This window comes from Myotis lucifugus, unplaced genomic scaffold (assembly GCF_000147115.1).
Source record: "Myotis lucifugus unplaced genomic scaffold, Myoluc2.0 scaffold_17, whole genome shotgun sequence".
Taxonomy (NCBI): Eukaryota; Metazoa; Chordata; class Mammalia; order Chiroptera; family Vespertilionidae; genus Myotis; species Myotis lucifugus.
In genome coordinates, this window is record NW_005871065.1 from 12,712,051 (window position 1) to 12,738,060 (window position 26,010).

The 26,010-nt window shown below is 39.0% G+C and overlaps 1 protein-coding gene across 1 annotated transcript in view; it reads right to left on the minus strand.

The window, feature by feature from the left end:
• TOX (thymocyte selection associated high mobility group box) overlaps nucleotides 1-1,407 on the minus strand; it is a 149,450-nt gene extending 148,043 nt beyond the window's left edge. Inside the window, exon 1 of the mRNA XM_023750902.1 lies at nucleotides 1,237-1,407. Within this exon, the coding sequence (XP_023606670.1) occupies nucleotides 1,237-1,407 (171 nt within the window). The remainder of the gene's footprint in view (nucleotides 1-1,236) is intronic.
• Between the last annotated feature and the right edge of the window lie 24,603 nt (nucleotides 1,408-26,010).

Sequence of the window (26,010 nt, forward strand, 5' to 3'; positions counted from 1 at the left end):
GTTGTCTGGATCTTTGAACTTCACCATGACCTTCTCGTCTGAACAATATAGTGTGGTTTCTAGAATGTCTGCCAGAGGAGGCAGTGATCATAATGACTTCTAAATGCAAAGTTCACGCAGAGGCAGGCCTGCCTCTGTTTTGAGTTAAACACAAGACATTTTGTTCTTAGGGAAATTTCAAAGCCCCACAGAGTGCACCCTTTACATATACATTAGATTTAACTCACTAACAACCACCACGAAGAACAACAGAAGTTTTCTAATCCCCTCTGCCCCTACCCCTCCCATGAACAAATCTATTTGAGTAGTTATGTAGGTATTGAAAACTACAGTTCTATGTTAGAGTTTCCACCATAGTCACTGTTACAGGAAACTCCAAGCTACCATGGTTTTATAGTCTTCTAGGAAAAAAATACATTCAAGTGCCCCAAATGCTCCTATGAACTCACCCTCACTTTCATTCATTCATTCATTCATTTTTGCTTACAATGTTCTTACATATTATGTTATACTGGCACATATTATGTTATACTGGCACTAGGGCAGTTATAATTTTTGCTTTAAATGCCCTTGCTGGAGTGAAGGGCCTGGTCTTAAGTATCTAAAAATAAATAGCCAAGCATTGACTTTTATAAATGTATCCATTTACATTTTCTTTGGACTTTTTGTTGTCACTTCTCATGATTAAATATTGTGTCAATCATTCCCAGTGAAATGGATACAAACGTGCCCTTGATAGATTTTAATCACATCATGCATTTTGGCTTGAAAGTACCCACCCCGTAGGTTCTGAAAGCAGCCATATAGTGCTCATCGGCCATGCAATTTTGGTTATAAATATACCATTTTCTTGCCCCAACAGCAGATAATTAAAGCTATTTGTGACATGTGTAGCTTAAAATGATTAACTTGTCTCTAGTCAGAAGCACACATAACCTGCACCTGTAAAGACTTTATTTCCTAAAGGTAAAACAACTGTTTAGGGAAGATCATGCTGGCAAAACAGCTGCTTGCCGTTCTGGAGGGGAAACAAGGTAGTATCTTTCAACAAATGCCAACTCTGGTGTTTTATCAGCTCTATCTCATTAACTGGAAACAAGGCTTAAATGCTTTGTTTATAAATTATGATTATTCCTGATTGCGGCAGTTACTGATAGTGCTACTCATTTGCAATGCAACTCTTTGAATTTGTTTAATTACAATTTGAAACAAGGCAGAGAAGATTAATTAACCCACCTGGCTGGCTGGCACGTAGTCCTGGCTCGGCTCTGTCATGCTCATATACATGTTCTCACCGTCAAACTGCGAATGAAATAATAGTAAACATTCAGCAATCTTGACTGTGTGCAGGGCTTTTTGTTTGTTTGTTTGTTTTTCACCATCAAACTGGAAACTCCAAGCTACCATGGTAAACAGTCGCCATAAAAAAAAAATACTGTGGTTGGGAATATGGAAAAGCTGTCCTCGTGAGTGAGCCACATCTTTTCTTTGATGTTTCTGTTGTCATCTTCCTGACCCTGGATGTCAGTGATTTGGAGTAATTAGTGCTCTAGTAATTACAGCAAGCAAGCAAGAAATGAATGGTTTCCTTTCATCTGCAATCTGTTTTAAAACAGAATGGCTCATTTTGCATACCCTGTATACATATTGCAGTTCAGTTGTAATGAAGTATTAAATGAATGGCATGATTTCTGGGGTGGGAGGGGGGTGGTGGAAAGATAATGGAAAATAAACTAAGGCACAGCTCAATGCATTCTGGGTTTAGCTCTCAAAAATGAAAAATCGCAGAGTTTTCATAATAGACTAACACTGGCTTCATCACAATAGCTTTATGATTAAAATTTTTAACTTGATAATAATATTTGAAAAAAGCATGTGCTGCTACATCCATAGCTAAGAATGATAATAATAAATAACAATAAGAATATACAGGCTCGATTCTTAAATTTCCCTCTCAGAAGTTTTTCAAAGGCAGAATAAATAAATGTAAGTATTACGAATGCATAGAAACTCATACACAAGTTTACAAGTTAGGAACAAGATGGGAGGTGGAAATTCACCAGGCGGGGCACTGCGGAACGAGGCAACTGTTTAAGCAAGAGCAATAACAACAACATACTTTCCATCATTTAGGTTTTTGAAAGCAGTAATCACTCCATTCAGACTTAATCCTCAGCTATCTTTAGTCACTTGATAAATGGGCAAGGCATTCCTTTTTTTCGTTCAAGGAAAAATTTTCCCAAGGAATTAATCAAACGGACTAATACAGCCAGCTTCAAAGAGCCGAGAATGAAAATACTTTCATAGGCAGAATAATTTCAGACAGGGGAATGCGAAAATCTGAAAAAATTACTTTTTAGGGCAGAAAAGTGTTATTGATGGAGGTGCAAACACAAAGTAATATGGACATACGTTATATGCCATCAAAATTAAAAAAAAATTGTGTTCTAGATATTGCATTTCATCACCTATCAGCTAGTAGCCCAAGAGGGTTGTCCAAACTCCGGGGACACACCAAAGCCTGTGAACTGTAGTCAGCAGCAGTGGGTGCCTGGAGATTCACATCAGCATCAGCTGTCTGAGTAAAGGCTGCCCTGAGGACACTGAAGCACTCATGAAGTTAAGTTCAAAGAACTAAACATTTCTCCACCCATCACCCTGCAAATATATTTCATGTTATGTGAACAAACTTATCCAAACAGATATGAAACCACTAATTGAATGACGTGGCTGTTAAGGCAAATAAGAAACAGCACACGAAGAAAAGACGAGCTGGACATGTTGGTGGCTTTGTCATCTGGCTCAAGAGCCCTGAGTCCCAGTGACTTACCCAAGGCTGCTTTTCCATCAGTCAGGTGACCGATCACCTTCCACCCAGAGATGGTCGTAGCCCCAGTCAATCGGCCTGTTATTCCTGACAACTCAAATCCTGATAAAGCATCCTTTAGCATTCCTCCACCCCCACCCACTGTTGGTTTGTTTGCAAATGTTTTTAATGCTAAGATGCCAAAGAACCATTTAAAATATGGACAGTTGCTCTGACTATAACAAACTAAATTGCACAGAAGTAGTGAAGTGAATCAAATACTCCACTGCCTATGCATATTCTATAAATGTGTTACTTTCTATTTCATCTTCTCTAACTCATTTGCTAAATCTGGTGTCGTTTTCAAGCCAACTAAGGCTTTGGAGTTTTGGTTTTAGTCTATCCAAAATGTATGCTAATTAAGCATATTTAATATACTGCTCTTGATAAGGACTCTTTACTCACAAAGTACCAATGCTTAAGTAATATTGAGCCAAGGCTGAAACAGCATTTTAAAATAAAATTTAAGTTGCTATAGGCATAACTATTTTATTGAATAGATTCTATATCCCCATCATCCACCTGTCTCTTTACATTCACTGATGCATATTTGATTCAATCTTCATAAAAACCATGATTTAGGTATTATTATTATTACCTACATTTTACAATTTCAGATAGAGAGGCAAAGAATTTAAGCTAGATGCCTATGGTTACAAGCTCTTAAAAGGCAGGTCTAGGATTTAAAGCCAGGCAGCCTGGCTTTCTAGAATATGCGCTAAACCTCCAGAACATATAAATATAGTCTGAATCATAATGATGAATTAAGTATCAATTCTGAAAGTGTCAAAAATTATCAAAGCAGGTCATTGGCAATATCTCAATGATGTTGAAATATTGTCCAGAATGTCTATGAATTGTGAGACTTACAAAAAACATGATCCTCAAAGAACCAAGCGGAAAGTATCATACTCCCTGACTTCAAGTTATATTACAAAGCGACAATAATAAAAACAGCATGGTACTGGCAGAAAAAAATAAGACACACAGACCAATGAAACAGAATTGAGAGCCCAGAAATAAACTCACATGTATGTGAGCAAATATTTTTTGACAAAGGAGCCAAAAACATAAAATAGGAAAAGAAAGCCTTTTAATAAATGGTGCTGGGGAAATTGAAAAGCCACATGCAAAAAAATGAAACTAGACTGCTATTTGTCACCATATACAAAAATTAACTCAAAATAGATCAAAGACCTAAATACAAAACCTGAAACAATAAATTACATGGAAGAAAACATAGGTAATTAACTTATGGACCTTGGTCTTAGAGAGGATTTTATTAATTTGACTTCAAAGGCAAGGAAAGTAAAAGCAAGAATAAATGAATGGGGCAATATTGAAGTAAATATCTTCTACACAGCAAAAGAAATCATCAACAAAATAAAAATGCAATGAAATGAATGGGAGAAGATATTTGCAAACAACACCTTCAATAAGGGATTAATATGCAAAAAATCTAAATAATTCAACACAAGGCCCTAACTGGTTTGGCTCAGTGGATAGAGCATCGGCCTGCGGACTCAAGAGTCCCAGGTTTGATTCCGGTCAAGGACATGTACCTTGGTTGCGGGCACATACCCAGTAGGGAGTGTGCAGGAGGCAGCTGATCGATGTTTCTCTCTCATCGATGTTTCTAACTCTCTATCCCTCTCCCTTCCTCTCTGTAAAAAATCAATAAAATATATTTTAAAAAAAGAAAACAAACAATCCATTTTAAAAATGGGCAGTGACCTGAACAGACACTTTTCCTAAGAAGAGATACATATGACCAACAGATATATGAAAAGATTCTCAGCTTCACTAGTTATTAGGGAAATGCAAATCAAAACTACAATGGGCCTGGCCAGGTGGCTCAGTCATTTGAAGTGTTATCCTGGACACCAAAGGTTGCGGATTTGATTCCTGTTCATGTCACATACCTAGATTGCGGGTTCAATACCTGGTTGGGGTGTGTATGGAGACAACCAACCGATGTTTCTCACATTGGTGACTCTCTCTCTCTCTCTCTCTCTCTCTCTTTCTCTCTCTCCACCCCCTTTCTCTCTCTCTAAAACCAATAAAGACATAACCTTGGATGAGAATTTAAAAAAACACACAACTACAATGAGATACAACCTCACACCTGTTAGAATGGCTATTATCAGCAAGACATGTAATAGCAATTGTTGTAGAGGTTGTGGAAAAAAAGAAATTCTCATTCACTGCTGGTGGGAATGTGAACTGGTATAGCCACTATGAAAACAGTATGGAGGTTTCTCAAAAAATTAAGATAAGAGTTAGCATATGACCCAGCAAGATAAATGTAGTATTATTCATTGCAGCATTATTCATGGTGGCCAATACCTGAAAACAATTGAAGTATCCTTTGATAGGGGATCAGATAAGGAAAATGGGGTACATATATACAATGAAATACTAATAAGCCATAAGTAATAAAATATTGTCATTTGCGACGAGAGAGGGATTTTGAGAATATTATTCTAAGCAAAATAAGTCAGATGGAAAGAGTCAGGAACCATATGATTTCACTCATTTGTGGGATATAAAACTGAAAACAAAAAATGAACAAATAAGACAAAAACTCATAGAGACAGACCAAAGTATGGTGGTTACCAGGGGGGAAGGGGTGTGGGGGGAGGTAGTAAAAGATAAAGGGTGTCAAATATATGGTGACAGAAGGAGCTTTGACTTTGGGTGATGAACACACAATGCAATATACAGACAACATATTATAGAATCATACACTTAAAACCTAACCCATGTCACCCCAATACATTTAAAAATTTAAGAAACAATAAAAAACCCCATGAGCCTTGGTGAGCCGCCAATTTAATAATCAGGTTGGTAGAATGTCCCTGGATGCTTTCCAATTAACCCTAAAAAAACCGAGACATGGTATGATCATTAATTGTATGTCTACTTGACTGGGCCACATGTGCCCAGATATTTGGTCAAATATTATTCTCAATGTGTCTGTGAGGGTATGGGGTGACATTAACATTTGAATTGGAAGACTGAGTAGAGAAGATTGCCCTCTCTAATCAGTTAAAGGCCTGAATAGAACAAAAATGCTGATCATTATGAGAGAAAGAGGAAACAACTCCAGCGTGACTGTTGATCTGGGATATTCATCTTTTTCTGCCTTCAGACTCAAACCGAAATATCAGCTCTTCTTGGGTCTCAAGCCTGACAGCGTCTGTACTGGAACTAAACCATTGGCTTTCCTGGGTCTCCAGCTTCCCCACTACAGATCGTGGGGCTTCTCAGCCTCCATAACTGCATGAGAGGATTCCTTATAATAAATCCCTTTCCTTGTCTACTAGTATATAAATCCTGTTGGTTCTGTTTCTCTGGTGAACGTGACTAATACAGGTGGCTTCCTCTATTCCTTCTCAAGATATTCATGACTGTTCCAAAAGCTTATTTCTGGAGGACATACAATGTAGAAACACATAAGAGATGGCATGTATTTCATGCTATTGTTTTCTTTAGGGGAGAAGAAGCCATGTGATTTTGCCATGAGAGTCTGTGGTCTCAGAGTCCACTCCCTGTGCCTTGGTGCATCCCCCATGCATTCACAACGCCTCTTCATTCAGAACGCCTCCCTGCCCTTTTACTTGTTGAATTCTCCTTCCATCCCTCAACTCCCCTTAGTCAGGGCTGAGCTCTGGTGTCCTGTAGGCAGTCCTCTGGTTCCAGACAGGTCTTGTTGTTAGGGGACTAACTCCACTGGCTGTGAGCTACCACAGGGGACAGGACACATCTTAGTGATCTTTAGTGCCTCTGTATCTGAGGGGCAGCACATACAAAGTCCTCAAAAAATGTCTAGTTAACAAAAATTTAATATTTGATTGATTAAACAGATTGCCTTCCCAGAAAAATCAGTGACTTAGAAGAAGAAAATCAGGCTTTCAGAGAAGGGTTTGAACGATTTTAAATGGAGTCAACTCAAAGTTTTACCATGAATTAAAATTGGTTGCTATAGGAGTGCATGCTTTTAAAAAGAAAAAAAATAATGTACAGAAAAAGCTCAAATGCTAGATTCACTTCCTCCTCAAGATTTTTATTTAAGTATAAAACATATAGATTGGCCTAGAATCAAGAAATCCAGATCTAAATGAGTGTATGCCTGCTTCTGACACACAAACTAAACCACGGATGTGTGTCAGACAGGCCTGTCCGTACCCCTTGTGGTGGGACACACTCTTGGACTCAGGAAGAATAAGCCAAGATTCTAGGGGACCAACCCCTCCCCACATAGACCTTGTCAGGTGAATGTCATCATTGTACTTTTCACATCTGCACCCAATCCCACCCTGTCCAGGAGCTGGTTCCAGGGATCTCGACAGGCCTCATGCTGATGCAACATTCTTAGGATGCAAACTGTGGCACGGGGGCATATCATGCTGTCATTTGAAGTAGAGCTATATAGTGCAATAGAGTCTTAGAATTTTGGACTTGGAAAGGTCTCTGAAGGCATTGTAGCTGAACTCCTCATGTTATGACAGAAAGAAACAGACTTTTATTGGCCACGTGGTCCATCTGTGAATAGAATAAAGGTCTGGATTTCCAGTAGAAGAGTTGTCCACGCTGACATACTGCTTCATCCTCCATCACTCATAAACAGTGGGGAATCAGGCTCTACGACTATTTGGGAATGGCTTGTTTGCAAACCCCATCGTCTTGAAGGCACAGCATTTGCATTATTACATCAATGACCCCACTTTATTTTACCTGGACCACATATTAGATGAACCTTAATAATAATTGTTGCAAACATTGTTTTATTAAAAATTACTAACTACATTTCCTTATTCTTTATGGTTATCACAGTTATTATTCTTAGAGTCAACTGAATTTAGGCATTTTAACTTTTCCAAATGTACCTAAGCATACTAGGACTTTTAATTTCCATGTTTTCTCAATTTAAAACCTGAAGCAAAGTTTGAAAAAATAAATAGGCTGACTTATTTGAATCTAAATGTAAATGGCATCCACTCAGGATTAGCCTTTCTGACCAAGCGCTTTTATACTCTTTATTGTGTTTTTATTTCAAAGCACCAGGGGATGCAATCACATAAAAAGTCATTTATAATCTTCTACTACAGTTTTTTGAAATTGTTTTTAGAGGATATTAACCAAACCCATAATCCCAAAGAGCTTTTCAAACTAGGTAGTTATTATTTCTTCTATTTAAAAACCGAGAGCAGACATCCAACACTGTCTGAACATAGTGAATGATGAGCAAAAATGGGCAACATTAGGCTACCGAAACCACTAAAACAAGAAAAATCAAAGATAGAATGTGAAGTGTAAATCAATCATTAGTGCCGGGACAGGAAATGGGATCTTTTTAAGGAAACCATTAGAAGAAAACCAGAAAACTGCTACTGGGGAGAGTCGGGTGTGTGGGAGCTCATGGAATGCTTGAAACAGTACCACATTGTAGGGCCTATAAAAGGGAAACCTTACATTTCTGATTTTTCCTGAAGGAATATTTGATACTTTGATTTTTTAAAAAGAGCTAAAAATGGAAATGCTTATAATAGGGAGTTAATTTGACATTTCTTAGAAGAGGCATTATAATAAATCATTATAAGAGAGGGTAATAGTCTGAAAATAAAATATCCATTTTTGTATTGCTTGGCTCAATATAAGACTACAAGTCATCGAATTTTTCTTTTTCTTTCTTTTTTTTTTGTAATGGAAGAAATAACTTCAGTTTGGGCCATGAAGTCAAAGACTTGTGCTATTCTGTGTAGAGCAAGGCGTTGTGAGCACGATGTGAAGGGAGATAATGTACCCTGAGCACAGTTATCAGGCAGCTGACACCCGTAGTAACCGATGCTACCATATCCAATGGTAATGTAGCCAACAAAAGCAGAGCAAGGTGCACCCCTGCTCCACTACGCATCCTGCCCTTCGCAACGAAAAAGGTCAGGAGACACTAGAGAGAGAATAGGTGTTTATCTTCCCGCTTCAAGGCTGAACTTGTTCACTCAATGGTCTAAGACAGTCTGCAAGCCAAGCCGGGTAGAATGAAACAAGTACTGACTGAGCACAGTGGGCCAGAAAAGTGGCTGGCAGGGCAAGGCAGCGGACTAGCCGTGTGCAGGCTATCGATATCCAAGGACACGAAAGCAGAATTAGGCTATCAGTGCTGTGAATGGATGTGCATTACAACCTGGGAGCACACCGAGCTGGACTAGGAAAGAGAAACCCCTCTCAGCTGAGCTCCTGTCACTTGAACTTGAGTGGTAAACACTCTGCAGAAGATCTGAATGCATGGAGAGGACATGTCCTCTGGGCATAGCTTGGTGGCTTGTAAGCTTGGCCACCGGAAGGGGAGAAATCCTACACTACCCACAACTAGAATATCATAACCGCAACTCAGAATCTGGCCTCTGTTTGGAACTGAATTTATATTCTAATTTTTGTCCTATTTTTGCACTTATTTGGGGGGAAATTGCATATCATATTTCCTTTGTTAACTTTGAGAACTGAAATGTTCAGTAATAATGCTATGCATGTATCTTGAATCTGTACTCGCAAGTGCTGTCCTATGCTCAAACTCAGTGGCGTGACTCAAAGAGTCGTTAACAGCATTATCCCTCTGTTGCTAAGGGTATGGCTGAAATGCAATATTTGTTAGTTTGCTTTGTAAACAAACACACTAAACTTCTTAACTCAAAATGAACACTGTAACCTTTTAAGTAGTCACCTTATAGGCTCCACGTTAGGATAACACCGCTATTATGATTCAAAACAGTTTTAACCTTTGCAGGCACTTTCTAATTGCATTAAATATACTATGGCATTTCGTTTTCAGAACAGTCTTGTAAAAATAAATAGAAAAACTAGACTGTTACTACTCCCATTTCACAGGTGCCAAAGCTGAGACACAAAGAGGTTAAGTAAGTTGTCTGAGACAGATCCAGTCACAGGTCGTGTCAGCCTGTCTGACCCTCAGGCCTTGGCCACTGGCCTTTGCTTCTAGGAATGACTTTCATCGTTCCCACGGTCATGCAGCCCCAGACACACTCCAAGGAAATATGGCCCTTTGGCAAGCCCTGGCCCAAGCATTGCCTGAGGACTCTTTTTAAAAAAATATGTTTTTATTGATTTCAGAGAGGAAGAGAGAGGGAGAGATAGAAATATCAATGATGAGAGAATCATTGATTGGCTGCCTCCTGCACGCCCCCTACTGGGGATCGAGCCCACAACCTGTTATGTGCCCTTGACTGGAATTGAACCAGGGACCCTTCAGTCTGCAGGCCAATGCCATATCCCCTGAGCCAAACCAGTTAGGGCACCTGAGGACTCTTTAGAGAAGTCTAGTTGCAAAGCTGTGGCAGTGTGGAAGCATGTGCCTTCTTTGCCCAGCCAGCATGGCTCAGTGGTTGAGTGTTGGCTGATGACCCAAGGGGTCATGGTTCTATTCCTGGTTAGAGCACAGACCCAGGTTGTGAGCTCGATCCCCAGTGTGGGGCATGCTGGAGATAGCCAATCAATGATGCTTTCTCATCACTGATGTTTCTATCTCTCTCTCCCTTTCCCTTCCTCTCTGAAATCAATAAAAATATATTTATTAAACACACACACACACACACACACACACACACACACACACACACACGTGCCTTCTGTTTGGCTGTCCCTGCCTCCCTGCTCTCTTCCTTGCTCCCTCACTCCTGTTTTCCTGGGCTTGCACCCCAGTGCTAACATGCCAGCTTTCACTACAGGCTCTGCTTTCTGGGTAACTTGGACTAAGACAGTGTGACAGCACTCTTAACTGCAATGCTACACTAATCTCATCCCCTCCTTGTTCTGCTTTTATTATATTATTTTTAAGAATCATTAATTCTATTGTGCAAGGATAGAAACAAACATATAAAACAATAATAAATAGAACTAGGATTTTCTTATATCATGAAAAACAACAGTTTCAAGAAAATAGAAGCTAGGTTCTAGAAACCTTCATGAACCCCAAGATTCCAACAGAAAGCAACTCATTTTCATTATGCATTATTTAAGAAAGAAAAGAATGTATGGGTAAAAGCAATCACTCCAAATTGACTCTAGTAAATCGAATGGAAATAAGTATAATCAAATCAAAACTCGCATAAAACACACCTTTGGTTTTTACTGAAAGGCCTCCACAAGGTAGGTGTCTGAGGTTGGAAAACCGGGAGCTATGATTTCTGATCCCACATAGGAGCCTTGTTTTGGAAATGAATTTTCCACTAATTTGCAAGTTTCTACAAATTATAAAGCTGTAAAACTATATTATATAGTTGAAATTCAATGTTGTTTCAAATTATTGATTCAGAACATTTCTTTGAGTTGTCATGTTTTAGACAAATTTTTCTGAGTCCACCTAGTAAAGGAAGAATTTGAGGAGTACGTTCAAACTCACTGGCAAGCCTTACCTAAGCTCACTATTTGCACATTATATCAGTTCTCACCTCACTTACCATGGTAGTAAATCCTGCATAGAAGTGGAATGGAAAGTAAGAAAGACATTACTTCTCTTGGTAGGGGTGGGGGGTAGTTCTTTCATTGCTAGTATTCCCTCTTAAGAACAGTGAACATTTCTTAGTTCCTGACATGTAGAGAAAAAGGTGAGAATGTTTCTCTACACATGTAAGGTCTGGAAAAGCATGTTCTGTTCTGGGAACCTCAAAACCAAAAATATGGAAGAGACTAGCAGAAGTTCAAAGCATTGAAAATGCTATTCAATTTGAATGGCAGATATCTAAAAAAGAGGAGTTAGAATTAGACTGGTTAGGCCACAACTGGGTGGGATAAAAAATACTTTAAAAGGTTTGAGGACACACAACTCTTAAGTAATTTTGAGATTAAAATGGTAGTACCTACCTACAAAAAGAAAGGTACAGAGATATTAAGATGGAGATTCTCACTTCCCTATTATGATTACTCAGAAGATAAGATTGCGACTATATATAACAATAATGTTACATGAATAGCCTTTTGATAGTAACAGGACAGGACAGGTGTTGAAATATATTTTGGTCAAGTTCAGAATGAACCTGACCACTTAGAAATACAAGTGGTTCTGTCTAGATCTACTCCATTTCCTTTGTGAGATCAGATTTGACATTTATTTTTTTCAGGTCCCAGACAGTTTGTTTTCTAAATGAAAAGCTAATGACATTTTAAATAAGTGGATTAAATAGCAGGAAGAAATCCAGGCATTCAGCGTGGGTTTGTCCACGTAGAAGGAAGAAGAGTTCTGCTGGCATTGTCTTTCACTTTAAGAGCCTTGAAACTCCATTCCATTTATTTGTTCATTAAAAAGTATAATTTTTGGCTTTTCTTTAACACCTTCAAATACTATAGAGTAACATCTATTTTGCTCCTTTTTTAGTCTCTTTTTAAAACAGTGATTTCATGTGTCTTCCCCTGCTGAATTAGCCCACATTTTTATGATGGTTATGGATCATTTTTCCTTGCTTTGGCTTAAGGCTTCCTGCATAAGATGTCCCCGCCCCGAGGCACATGCATTCCACATATTGATAAATTTCAACTCTACAGTTTCTTTTTATTGTCTCCTTGCTTATAGCAGTTCTAACTCTCCCTCATTCTCCCACTTCCATTTGACTTTTTGGGGAGTACGGGGTGGGGAGAGTATTCTCCCAAATACTTCTTCAGCCCTTTTGACAACGTCCTTTTCAGCATGTGCTGCCAGGAACACGTTGGAGCTGAAACTACAAGTCTTGTTGCTGAAAACAGTGTGCCCATTTCTACTGAAAGCCTTATTTAGACTGCACGTGAGGGGTGATTGGTTTCCTCTATTTTACTTTCTAGAATGACACCAGATGATGCTCTTTTGCTGAAAATTTGAGAGAATAGTACTCTCAGGGGTGTGCCATCTAGCATGGTCTTGCTGTTATATCAAAATCAATGGTAAGTGACACATTTACAGATTAAATGATTCATTTACTCATTCATTCATTCATTCATTCATTCATTTAACAAATGCTCACATCGCACCTACTGTGTACCAGGTCTCAGTCTCAGTGATAGCAACAACATTTCTTGAATATTTACTGTGTGTCAGGTATACACATGCATTGACTCAATTTAACCTACAGCAACCTTCGAGGCAGTATTTGTGTCCTTTTACCAATAAGAAGGCTGAAGCTTAAAGAATTAAGTCACTTGGAAGGGGTAGCACAAAGCCTCAATTCCAGGTTTGTCTGATGGCAGAAAAGCACCTAATAAGATATCTGCTAAGAAAACAAATCCTTGCAAAAGAAGGAGATCAATCAACATGCAAAACTTAGATATCCCAAAGTAGAATTAGTGAATATCATAACATATTCAATGACTACCAGGCCATCTGACTTCGTTCTATTATTTTAGTGACTATCCCTCCCCCCTAAGGACAATGGGTACCACTGTAAGCACATACACTATGCCATCGCCCACTCTAACTGGACCGGAGCAGTCCTCAGCAGATGCAGAAGGTGTGTTGGAGAGACCATGTAGTCGAGTGATTCAGAGTAGGTTTGAGATCCATCCCTGCCTCTCAGCTGTGGAACTTGGGAAGATCTGGCCTCTGTGAACCTCAATGGCCCTATTACAGGATTGTCATGAGGGCCAGACCTACATGAGAGGCACCTAGGATAACACACATGTCTAGCAGATACTCAGAGCAAGTCCTTTTTTTCTCTTTACTGCTTGGTGACCTAGACCAGTGGTCAGCAAACTGCGCCTAACATGCAGCTTTTTGGCCCCTTGAGTGTGGCTCTTCCTAAGCCTTAGGAGTACCCTAATTAAGTTAATAACAATGTACCTACCTATATAGTTTAAGTTTAAAAAATTTGGCTCTCAAAAGAAATTTAAATCGTTGTACTGTTGATATTTGCCTCTGTTGACTAATGAGTTTGCCGACCACTGACCTAGACGAAACCAGTCTTTGTCCAATAAACTAGTTTTCTTTTCCTCCACTGCTTAAAATCCTTCAGTGCTCCCTATGGTTTCAAGGTAAATTCCAACATCCTTAGAACGTAAGGCCCTTCCTGATGTGAACAACTGTGTACCCCTCGTTCATGGCTGGTGTCGCTAACCAGCCAGGGCTAGTGCCATACCAGATGTTCAATATTCTTAACATCACTCCTCTCTGTATTGTTTGTTCCTCTACATTTCACCAACGCTTAATGATTTTCACATGCCCCACCCCCCAAGAAAAAAATCCCTGCCTTTATTCTTTCCCACCATCTCCTCTAACTGTGCACCTTTCACCTCCTACTCTGTTATTTCCCTCCCTATCTCCTAGTCATAAATCAGTGGTTCTCAACCTTCTGGCCCTTTAAATACAGTTCCTCATGTGGTGACCCAACCATAAAATTATTTTCGTTGCTACTTCATAACTGTAATGTTGCTACTGTTATGAATCGTAATGTAAATATCTGATATGCAGGATGGTCTTAGGCGACCCCTGTGAAAGGGTCATTCGACCGCCAAAGGGGTCGCGACCCACAGGTTGAGAACCGCTATCACAGACTGTGTCAACCAACCTGGAACACTTCTGAGAGTGAAAGGAGCTAGTGCTACGGATTAGGGTTGGACGACAGGCCTAAACGAGGACTTGCCCAGCCAAGGAGAAGCTGCCCGCCAGAAGGTGAGCCTTGCCTGACCTCACCGATGATGTGGTCTCTGTGCCTGTGAGAGTTCTCGTGGCATCTGGTGCTCGGTGCAGCCTGAAGCTCCTTGCAGCGCCACTGCTGTGCAGCTTCTCTCCTACACTGGACTGTGAGCTCTTTGAGGGCAGGGACTTGCCTGTTTATTTGTCTGTCCCCGCACTGAGCTATGCCTCGCACATATTACTTACTGAGCAACATTAAATGATGAAATCAACCCAGTGCAGTATTGGGGGAGAACTAAAGGCATTTCAGATACCTCACCATTTAATTATTCTGCAGGAGCATTTATTCCCTGTGCTTTCAGTTCCAGATCAATTTCTGTCCATGGAAATAACTGATCCTCCGAGGGAAGCGGGCAAAAGCCTCCATAAACCAGTCCACACTCTAGGTTTCCATCTCTTCCTGTTCTACAGGGACCGAGATTTCTCTAGTCACTCTAGTCTGACTAGTTTGAAAAGAAGCTCATTGTATGAGAGCCGAGGTGAGAGCTGAAAGCTTCATGGTACCAAGGAGGCCAGTCCAGTCCCCGAAAGCAGTCAGTGCCCATGCGGCTCCAGACCAAGCTGGTTTATGTTTTCACACTGACGTCAACCTGCTGCTGAACATTTTGCTGTCTGAATCATCTCCAACTCTATACTATCCAGCTAATGAAAAGCCCACTGGGTTGGCAGACGCGGTGTAATTCATTCCTTCCTTTTCCCATGTGGTTTGTGACTAAGTCAGAGCCTCCCATGTAGGTATGGCAGAATAGGGCAGAATTTAGGAGAGATTCCATCATGGAGTGGGTTTGAAATAAGAAGACCCAAATAAGAGTCTTGATTCTGACCTTCCTAGCAGACTGGTCTTGGAAATAAAAGGAAGAATTATACACTCTGCCCTGGCTGGTGGTGCTAAGTGGTTAGAGCGTCGGCTCACATACCTTGGTTGCAGGTTCGAGGTTCGATCTCTGCTGTGGTCGGGGCACATATGGGAGGCAACCAATCGAAGTGTCTCTCTCATGTCAATGTCTTCTCTCTCTCTCTCTCTCTCTCTCTCTCTCTCTCTCTCTCTCTTCTCCCCCCTCCTCCCTCCCTTCCACTCTCTAGAAAAATCAATGGAAAAAGATATCATTGGGTGAGGATTTTAAAAAAAGAATTATACTTTCTAAATACAGTTATTTCAGATTCAAATGAGACATGCAAAAGAATTTGTAAATTGTAAAGCACTAAACACATAAACCCTGTGCTACATTCTGGAAACTGTGGTACTTCCCCCTCATGGCAAGTTTATTTGAATATTTCCATTATTAATTGGAAAGAACAATAGGCAGAAAGTAGTGGAAAGAATCAGTCTCAAAGTGCCTTAAATTAGCCGGAGAAAGAGTCTTTAATATGGAAAACGATACACAGACCTTATTTTTTTATCGCTATATATGTAAATGCAGAGTCCTACTTTAAATATTAGATAAGTGAAAAGCAATGGAATGCGTAAAAGAAAATAGCAGTGTAATGACTAAGTAAATGAAAAGTTTGTAGAGCATCATGCGTGTATGTATGTGCATGTAAATATGTACACACCTGTCTTTTAACTATGCACATACTTATTTACTATGTGTGTGTGTACAAAATATTTTTCTCCTGATATACTTTTTATTTGGCTAATATTTAAATTATTTTAGATCACATAGGGGAGCAGCTATTATGGTATAATCTTAAAAACTGCCACACAAAAGTGCAGGAGAAGTTGTCTGAAAATGCAAAATACTATTGAACTCTTCTCTAGATAAAATATTACCCAGCCATGTACACTACAGCATATCACATTCACTACAATTGCTTCAGGCAAATTTATTACCATAAAATGAAGATTTCAGACAATTTGGGCATAAAAAATGCAATGTTATACTTAAATATATTGCAGTATAATATAGGATGGGATAGGTCTTCCATGGCATTTTATTTGCCATACATTTAAGCTTTATGCATTAAGTTATCCATAAGATAACAATTGCTCATTACATTTTATGGTACTACATAACAATTATTATTCTAGTTCAACAATTGCATAACCTTAGCTAACCATAGAGACTTAAACTGTTTCAGTAATCAGTTAATGTTCCTTGTAATGCTCACATCAAAGAAATGATGTAATCCCTACTACACTGTACCCTATCATTTCACCTTCTGTAAGAAACATTACATTATTAATATCTTTTGCGCATTTCATATTTGCTATGAAAAAATTCTGGCATAATATATTCTATAACCATTAAGTAAATTAATATTAATGTTAGATTAAGTGGTTTCAGAATTTTTTGGTTGAAATGCCTTCTGAGTAGTTCTGAGCAGAATGTACATATTTTAAATATATCCAATGAGTTTTATCTCCAAGAAATCCTTCAATGTTACTTGAGACATTAAAGTTGAAACAAAGAATTTAAGCATGGAAGTTAGAATAGGATAGAAACTAAACATTAGAGCAAGATTAAATGATCTCAGATGGATTTTTACTTTAAAAGCAGCACAATGTTGGCATTTCTTCAGGGCTAACGCACTTTCCTCAGAAAGTTGTATTATAGTGCGTATTCCCATTTCTACATAATTTAGGCAACAAAGCTCTTTAGACACATGACAAAAAAATAGGCAACCTCTAATATTTAAAATCCACATTTTACAATGGCTCCATTACTTCCATTTTCAGGCAGTGCAACTGCCTTTGTAATAATCCATTTGTATTTGTGGTTCCAAAAGTTAATGTATTTTCTCAAAACCTGTATATTGTAACCTTTATGGAGATTGTAAACTGTACTTTTAAAACAGTACATTTTCACACCGTTGGATTGTTGAAGAGGAAGGGGTTGTGGATATGCATTTGTAGGGAAGCCAGTGAAACTTCCAGCCTCTGCCATTTTCTCCATAACTCCTCTGTCTATTTTATCCCTAAGCAGTCATTGGAGACTGTTTTCAGTCAAACATTCTTTAAGGTGTGAGGCCAACTCAATGAAGGGTTTCTGTAATGCCAACTATATTGACCACGTAGTTTAAACAATTCTACTATTCAGATGGTTATCAGCATTCCCTTCGATCTTTTTGGATTCAACCTTTCATTTGAATTTTGTTCTTTCCAATTGCTTGGCCATAGCTTTGCTCATTCTACTTAGTGATGTTATGATGGTTATACAATGCAGTCCACATCTTCTGTGGTTTTCAACTTAGGGCGATTCTTCTCTCTCTCCCTTTTGATTGTCACCACTGCGGGGTGCTACTTGTATCTAGTGGGTAGAAGCCAGGGATGCTCTGTACATCCTACAAGGTACAGGGACAGCCCCATAGAAAACAATTATCCAGCACCAATGTCAACACTGCTGCGGTTGAGAAACCCTGGTCTATGGCGCTGATTCAGTGTGATACTTTGGTCATTCTTATGTCAAACTGTGGGCTGAGAGATGAAATACACTATGCAATGATTCACTTGGGTAATAAGAGTAGCTCAAACTTAAAATCAATTAATAGGCCTATTTACAAAACATTTAGATATGGCCTAAGTAGTTTGCACAATGCAATGTAATTGCCCAACTCTTATAGGACCAATAGCACTATTCCAGGTGCTTCAGGTCTGATGTTCAAAACAAGAAGCAAAGAGCCCTCATCATCCCATGCTTAAACTCCACTAATCAAAATAAACATACACTGTATTACATAAACTTTGGAGTTACAATTACTCTGGGTAACCACAGAATAACAAAATAAATTCTTCAAACTACACACATAAAACCTGCCACGTGTCACCGTTAACACCTAAATGCTGTAAGGAAAATTAGCAATTTGTTAATTAGGATTCTACTTATCCTTTCGTGTGCAAAACTAATTATTTGTTTGTAAGCTGCTGCATCTTCATTAGAACCATTAGTATTCTGAGTAGATAGCACTATAATTTTATAAATGGAAACTCATCCTTGTTTTTCATGCAGTGAATATTTCCACTTGATGTTATCTGTCTAAAAATGACAATTCTTTATAGCAACAAAAAGCAGTTATACATCTAGTTCATAGTATTCATTATTTTTTGAGCAGTTTTCCTGGATATCAAACAGGCATATATATTGTTCTTTGAGAGAGTGATAAGTAATACGTATGTATAAGGCTTGGGAGAAAGGGTAACACTATTTACCAAACCTGTATCCCCAAACTATTGTTATATTTTAAGACAATATAAAGTCATCTCTCTAGGTAATCTTCCCAAAGAGTAAGAGCTACTAATTTAAAATTAGTTAATAAATAATTTGGAATGCATTCCATGTTTTTAGGCAGCATTTTTATCTCCCCAATTGTCACTTAATTGGTCCATAATGTTATGAGTTTCATTCACTTTGAATGTGGTGGGTGGACAGTAAGGGAAGTTTCTCAGGAGTGTATAGAGCAGCTAAGGGAAGTCTGCATAGGACTCGAGATGGCCCCAGGCAATTCACAAAGTAGATGATATTCCCAATGGGTAACTGGAGGTGAGAGAGGGGGGCCTAGGGCCTCTTCAGTCTAAGTGGAAACAGAATACAATTAGAAGTGTTGGGAGAGAAAAATCTACATAAGGCAGAACTCTGGGAGAAGTTGGTCTGGGTTCCCCTCCACATGTTGAAATGGCAGACACCCTCTGGGCTGCTGGGGCCCACCTTTCACACAGGCTAAGTAACTTTAATGCATAAGGCAAGGAATATGCACACACAGTGCTCTGACAATCAGAGGAAATGAACTACCTACAGTGTGTAAGTATTTAAACACTATTCATTCCTACATAGAAAAATATAGATTAATAGATTTGCTTTTTAAAATATCATATTGCTTAGATTTTAAAAAAAATATGTAAATAAGCTTTGGTGGTTTTTTTTTTTGAGCACTTTTAAGTTCACACAAAATTGAGTGCCAAGTCCTGAGAGTTCTCATACACCCCTGTCCCCACATGAGCACAACCTCCCCATTACTGACATGTCACATCACAGCAGGGCATTTGTTACAATCCATGAATCTACACTGACAGGTCATTATCACCCAAAGTCCATAGTTTACATTAGCATCCACTCTTGGTCTTTCATCCACCACAATAGTATTACACAGAAAAAGAGCTACCTCGATGGCTTTTTAAAAAAACATACTTCGTCTATACCATGAAAGCTAAGAGGATCCCTTTCAGCCAGTGCTGCCTCTATCCACTTCCAAAAAGTGCGGTTGCTAAAAATAAAGCCCTTGGTTCATCTACTTGTAGTCCTCACCACACTATTAATTGGATTTTTCTTAAATTAACATTAGGGAAGGGTTATGGGAAATGATATGCCTATTTAACGCTCTGCTCATTTGACATGATATCTTTCCAGAAATATCTGTAAGTAGATACAGAATTTTACATGAATTAAAATGTCAGTAGTTGATTTCATAAAGAGGCAGTACCACAATTATCCTTCTTGTGCTGGTCTGTACTGAAACTGAATTTCTGGGAACACTTCCAACTATCCCCAACAGTCTTTCTAGGTTAGTGACCAGGGATGTTTGCAAGTGACTAAATTTACATCATTTGGGCAAAAACTTCCATTTGTGTTTCAGGCTATGTTGACACAAAGTGAAGTAGAGAATTGGCAATTATCCTATTAATCTGATGAATGTGGACAGCCATACCAGATTATTTCAAACCACCAGATAGAATTTCTTTGTCCCAATGATCTAATTTGTGAACCAGATAACTGCCAAGACTCCAACTTCATTCTCTTCCATATAAAATTATTCATAATTTTTTTTAGTATTTCCAGTATCAGCTACTTAAGGGAAATGTATGTAAATGTATGGATATTTTTGCACTAAAGCTGTACTTCTCACTCCATGTTGATGATATAAAGTGAAACAGAGAAAGAACATAGATAGTTATTGCTATTTTTGTCCTGCTTCTCAAATGACCAGTATATATTAAAAAGCAATATGGCATGATGGCTAAGATCAACAGCGTTGGGGCAAGCATGCTTGAATTCAAACGCTGGTTCTGCTTCTTAGTATAAGTGACAAATGTCTCAGTTTTTCTCTCTGTAAAATGGAAAACAATAGTGCCTATCTCATGGGTCATTGTGAAGATTAACTGAGTCAGTATCTATAAACTGCTTAAAACAGTCAGATCATAGTAAACATGGAATAAATATAGTTATTACCCTTATATTAAACTCTCATCCAGATTGGACAAACCCATGATGAATCTTTTAGGAATGATACAAAAATGTCCTAAAATTGAATTTTGTGGATGGTTATACAACTGTAAGTTTAACAAAAATCAATTACTTGCCCAGTTAGCACATGGGGTTTTCATGGCAAGTAAATGACACCTCAATAAAGCTGTTAAAAAAAAAAAGATGGTCTACCTCTGTTGACTCAAAAGCAGTAGGCTCCGAGCTGTGAAAGCCTATGAGTAAGAAATGAGAAGCAAGGCCCTAACCGGTTTGGCTTAGTGGATAGAGTGTCGGCCTGCGGACTGAAAGGTCCCAGGTTTGATTCCGGTCAAGGGCATGTACCTTGGTTGTAGGCACATCCCCAATAGGAGGTGTGCAGGAGGCAGCTGATCGATGTTTCTCTCTCATTGATGTTCTTAGCTCTCTATCCCTTTTCCTTCCTCTCTGTAAAAAAATCAATAAAAAATATATATTTTTTTTAAAAAAAGAAAAGAATGAGAAGCATGGAAGAAGGGAGAAAGAAAATGTGAGGGAGCTAGAGCCAGTCTCCCCTCTTCTCAATCCTATCGTATGAACTGTCTTAAGACAGGAGTCGAGTATCTCAACAGCTGTCTCCTTTAAGCTTCTTCTGAGCCTGTCCTCCCAGGGCCCACGAGCTGCAGTTAATCTGTCCACCCTGGGAGTGAAGCCTAAGAATTACTCTGCTGTTTAAAACATGTCTCGAGCCTATTCCTATACTCCTATTTCCTGCAACCCTGTTCTTTAAAATTGAGTACAAATGAGCAGTCATCACTTTCTCATTCCCATTACCTCATTGACCGATGGAAAAAAATCATTCATTCATTCATTCGTTCATTCATTCAGCATTTATTATGCTGCCACCCCTATGATACAGAACTTCCACCCCTGCCACTTCTCCCATTTTTCAACTTCTGAGTCTTCTATCTGCTTTTCCAATTACCTTTATTTACTCATTCATTTTTATTGAATTTATTGGGGGTGACATTGGTTAATAAGATCACGTAGGTTTAAAGTATGCATTTCCCTGATACATGATCTGTACTGCATTGTGTGCACACCACCCAATTACCTGTAATAACTCCACCTCTCTCTGGTCTTTGTTCCATTGACTCTAAGAAGGTGCAGATTAGATTCCAGAGTTGCTCATTTCAAGGAAGCTCTTTTTATTACCCGATTTCATTTAACATCTCTGTCTCCCCTGCCCCCTCTACTTGTCTTATGCTTCCCCAATCCTGGGGAAATAAATCTCACTATCTTGCTTTCTTAGTCCCTGCTTCAAAGCCACATGATATGGTTAGAGATAATCACGAAGTTGAATTGATTAATTGTACCATGCAATCATGTTTCCCAATCTTACCTAGGCACTAATTAGCTCAGCCTTTCTTGGTCAGGGGTGAACCAGATTCAAAACTGCAATTAAGAAATTATTTTCATAATTATCTTGGATGGGTTGCATTAAGAGAAGCCTGGGGAAAGAAGACCAGTTAGAAGAGTATGGCGACAGTCTGGAAGAGAAGTGATAAGGACATCGATTAGCATTGGAGTAGCAGGAATGCACATTTGAGATCTATAACTGCAGGGCTAGGCATGCCAGGGAGAGAGAACTAGACGAAAGATATTTAAATTATGAGATTCAGTGACTCAGGAGCCTGAGATGTGCCATTAATAAAAAATAGAGGAACAGTTTTAGAAGGAAGAAGAATTGAGCCTTGAACACAGTCAGTTTGGACTTCTGACAGGATTCTTTGATAAAGATAGCCATCAGGAAGTAAAACTGAAAAGATGTTTGTAGGTGAGAACTCTTCTTGAGTTTCCATCACCTTCCTCACCTTGCCTATTCCAAGCTTTTTCCTGATCCTCGAATATTCAATCCCTACTGACCTCTCCCCGACAATCCTCTTACTGTACAGAAAAATCTACCTAAATAAGCTGCTTTAATTCTCCTCCTCCCTATCTCCAAACTTGTGCTTGAAACGAAATTTTTAATTTTATTCTTTCCTTTTGGTTTCAGAGGTATATTTCTCTCCCTTCTCAAGAAGCACCGTCCTCTTGCACTCTCAGTTATATCTTCCTCTGGAAATTTATTCAAACAGTTATTTCTCATCTTCTGCCTACAAAAAGAATCAGATGCTTCTTCATTCCTACAAAACAAAATGAAACTCAAACAAGCAACCATGATTCTTCCCTATACTCAAGCACTCTCTCAAGTTACTAATTTGCATCTCTCCTTTTCGTGATTACAAACCTTTTCAGAGTAACTTGGTATGAGTGCTGCATGCCTTTTCCAACCACCTACTCACTTGTCTCTGGACCCCTGAAGTCTTGTGCTGGCATCTTCACCCTTTATACTTTGTTTCTCAGTCTCTCTCCCTCATTCAGCACTGACAACCAGTTTCTTGGATCTTTCAATCTTGGATTTTCACACTGATCCCCCCAAAAGCCTCTTCTCTGACCCCACTCCCTTTCCTGACCTTGAGTGCCACCAAAGAGAATGGCTCCCCAAATCCCCTTCTCTGGAACGAGCTCACTTCTACAGAGAATCCACTGATTCTCAAATATCTTTTCACGAATGATCCCTTTCCAGTTTTATTCCCTGCTGGCCACCTTCAACAGAGACATCTGTCATAACCCTAAATGACTGTGTTCAAGCCTCAACTCTTCTTCCTTCTAAAACTCTTCCTCTGTTTTCATGCATGGCATATCTTAGGGTCCTTAGTCACCAAATTACATAACTTAGTTATTTTTGGATAGTTCTCTATCCCTGGCATACCAAATCCTGCAGATTAAAGATCTGAAATACCCATTCCCATCACTTAACTTCTAATCTGTATGCTTATCACCTGTTGTCCAGACTGCTCCACACTTTTCTAACTGTCCTTCCATCCATCACTTAGTCTTCTCTTAATGAAGTCCAACCAAAATAATTTTGAGAATAATTTTATAAATTACAGCTTTGAACATGACTCTCCACTGCTCAAAACATGCCCTGGCATCTCACTGTCAATTGAATAAAATAAAGACTTTTTATTCTGATATCCAAAGCTCTCTGTCATCTGTTTTAAGCTCCGTGAAGCTAGAACCACTGCCAAACTGAGCTGCTCCACATACCCTCTGAGCTCACCATTTCCCTGTAGCTGCATTTATTCATGTGGTTCCTGTTAGGAATGTCATACTTCAGATCCAAATATCCACATTTAACCATCATTTGTTATAGCCTTTCCTGATCTTCAAACCAAAGCTGAACTAGAAAACTCTCCATTAGTTTTTCTGTTACAATGATATCACAGTCTACCTGAAACATGTGTGCTTGTGTCTTACATTATCTGCTAGCCTGGACACTCACTGAGAGCAGAGATTGTAGACTCGTGTCTAGCTCAGTGCCTGTATACACACTGTGTAGAGTGGTGGTCCCCATACATAGCACGAGCAGAATTCCCTATGGGATTTGTTAATACACAGACTACTGGGTCAGCCTTCAAGATTCTGAGTCAGTAGGTCAGGAGAGGGGCCTGAGAATTTGCATGTCTAACAAGTTCTCAGGTGATGTGATACTGCTGGTCCAGGAACCACACTTTGAGAATCACTGGCACAGAGAGAGTGAAAGGTTTGAGGCTCAAGTCTATTTTCTACCTCTTTAATGCCATAAAACTTTGAATAAGTAGACAAAGTTTCGAAGCCGCAAGTTCCTCATGTGTAAAAGTGAAATCATTTTATTACTAGTTCTACAGACATCAAAGATGGCTGCTAAAGTCCATCACTAAAAAGATGTAGAAGGTCATAAAAATAAATGTCGAATGAAGAAAATAGTTAGGCAATCCACCTCAAAAAGCTAAATCCACTTTGGTGATATTTTTCTCAGGGCCCCTTCTTTTTTTCATGTATGCTTTTGAGTTTATTTATCAGTTAAATAATAAGCTCCATTTTCTCCCATAGTTGAACATCTGTAAGCAGTGCTGAATAAACCCAGTGCTACATTGAAGATTAGATGCAGTGAATGTATTTTTTTAAAATATATATTTTATTGATTTTTTACAGAGAGGAAGGGAGAGGGATAGAGAGTTAGAAACATTGATGAGAGAGAAGCATCGATCAGCTGCCTCCTGCACACCCCCCACCGGGGATGTGCCCGCAACCAAGGTACATGCCCTTGACCGGAATCAAACCCGAGACCCTTCAATCCCCAGGCTGACACTTTATCCAGTGAGCCAAACCGGCTAGAGCTGCAGTGAATGTATTTTAAAAATTCTCCATTTGGATTTGTTGGCAAGGTGCACATGGAAGCAATTTGGTCCATCACTTGAAAAATTCCCTTCACTAGAGATGGATGAGTGACTTGGTTCATTGCAGTGTCCCTAAAAGTTAGGGCTGTTACTAGTGTGACACCAGTTTGCCTCATGAGAAAAACCCAAGGGAGTGCTAAAGAACTGAGTAGTTGAGGTAACTGATAGGTTAGTGCAATAGAGCTTTTTAAAATAATGCAAAAAACACGATCATGGGGATCAGCTTCATGATACTAGATTTGGCAAAGATTTCTTGGGTATGACACCAAAACCACAGGCAACAACAACAAAAAATAGATAAATTGGACTACATAAAAATGGAAAACTTCTGTGCATTTTAGTATCGAACCAGGGTGAAAAAGCGACCCACCAAATGGAAGAGAGTATTTGTAACTCATATATCTGACAAGGGGTTAATATCTAGAATATGTAAATAACTCTTACACTCAACAACAAAAAACAAACAACCCTGTTAAAAGAATGGGCAAAGGACTTGAGTAGATATTTCCCCAAAAAAGATATACAAATGACCAGTAAGCACATGAAAAGATGCTCAGCCTGCTAATAACCAGAGAAATGCAAATCAAAACTACAATGAGAGACCACTTCACCACCATTAGGAGGCTATTATACTAAGCCAACCAAACCAAGCCAGAAAATAACAAGTGTTGCAAGGATGTGGAGATATTAGAACCCTTGCACACTCCTGGTGGAAATGTAAAATGGTACAGCTGCCATGGCAAACAACAGGGCAGTTCCTCAAAAAATGAAACATAGAATTACCATATGACCTGGCAATCCAACTTCTAGGTAGCTACCCAAAGGACTGAAAGCAGGGACTGAAATAGATATTTGTATAACCATGTTCACAGAAGCATTTTTCACAATAGCCAGCAGCTGGAACAAATCCTAGAATCATCCAGAGATGATTGGGTAAGTAGTGTGGTATATACATACAATGGGATATTAATCAGCCTAAAAAAGGAAGGAAAT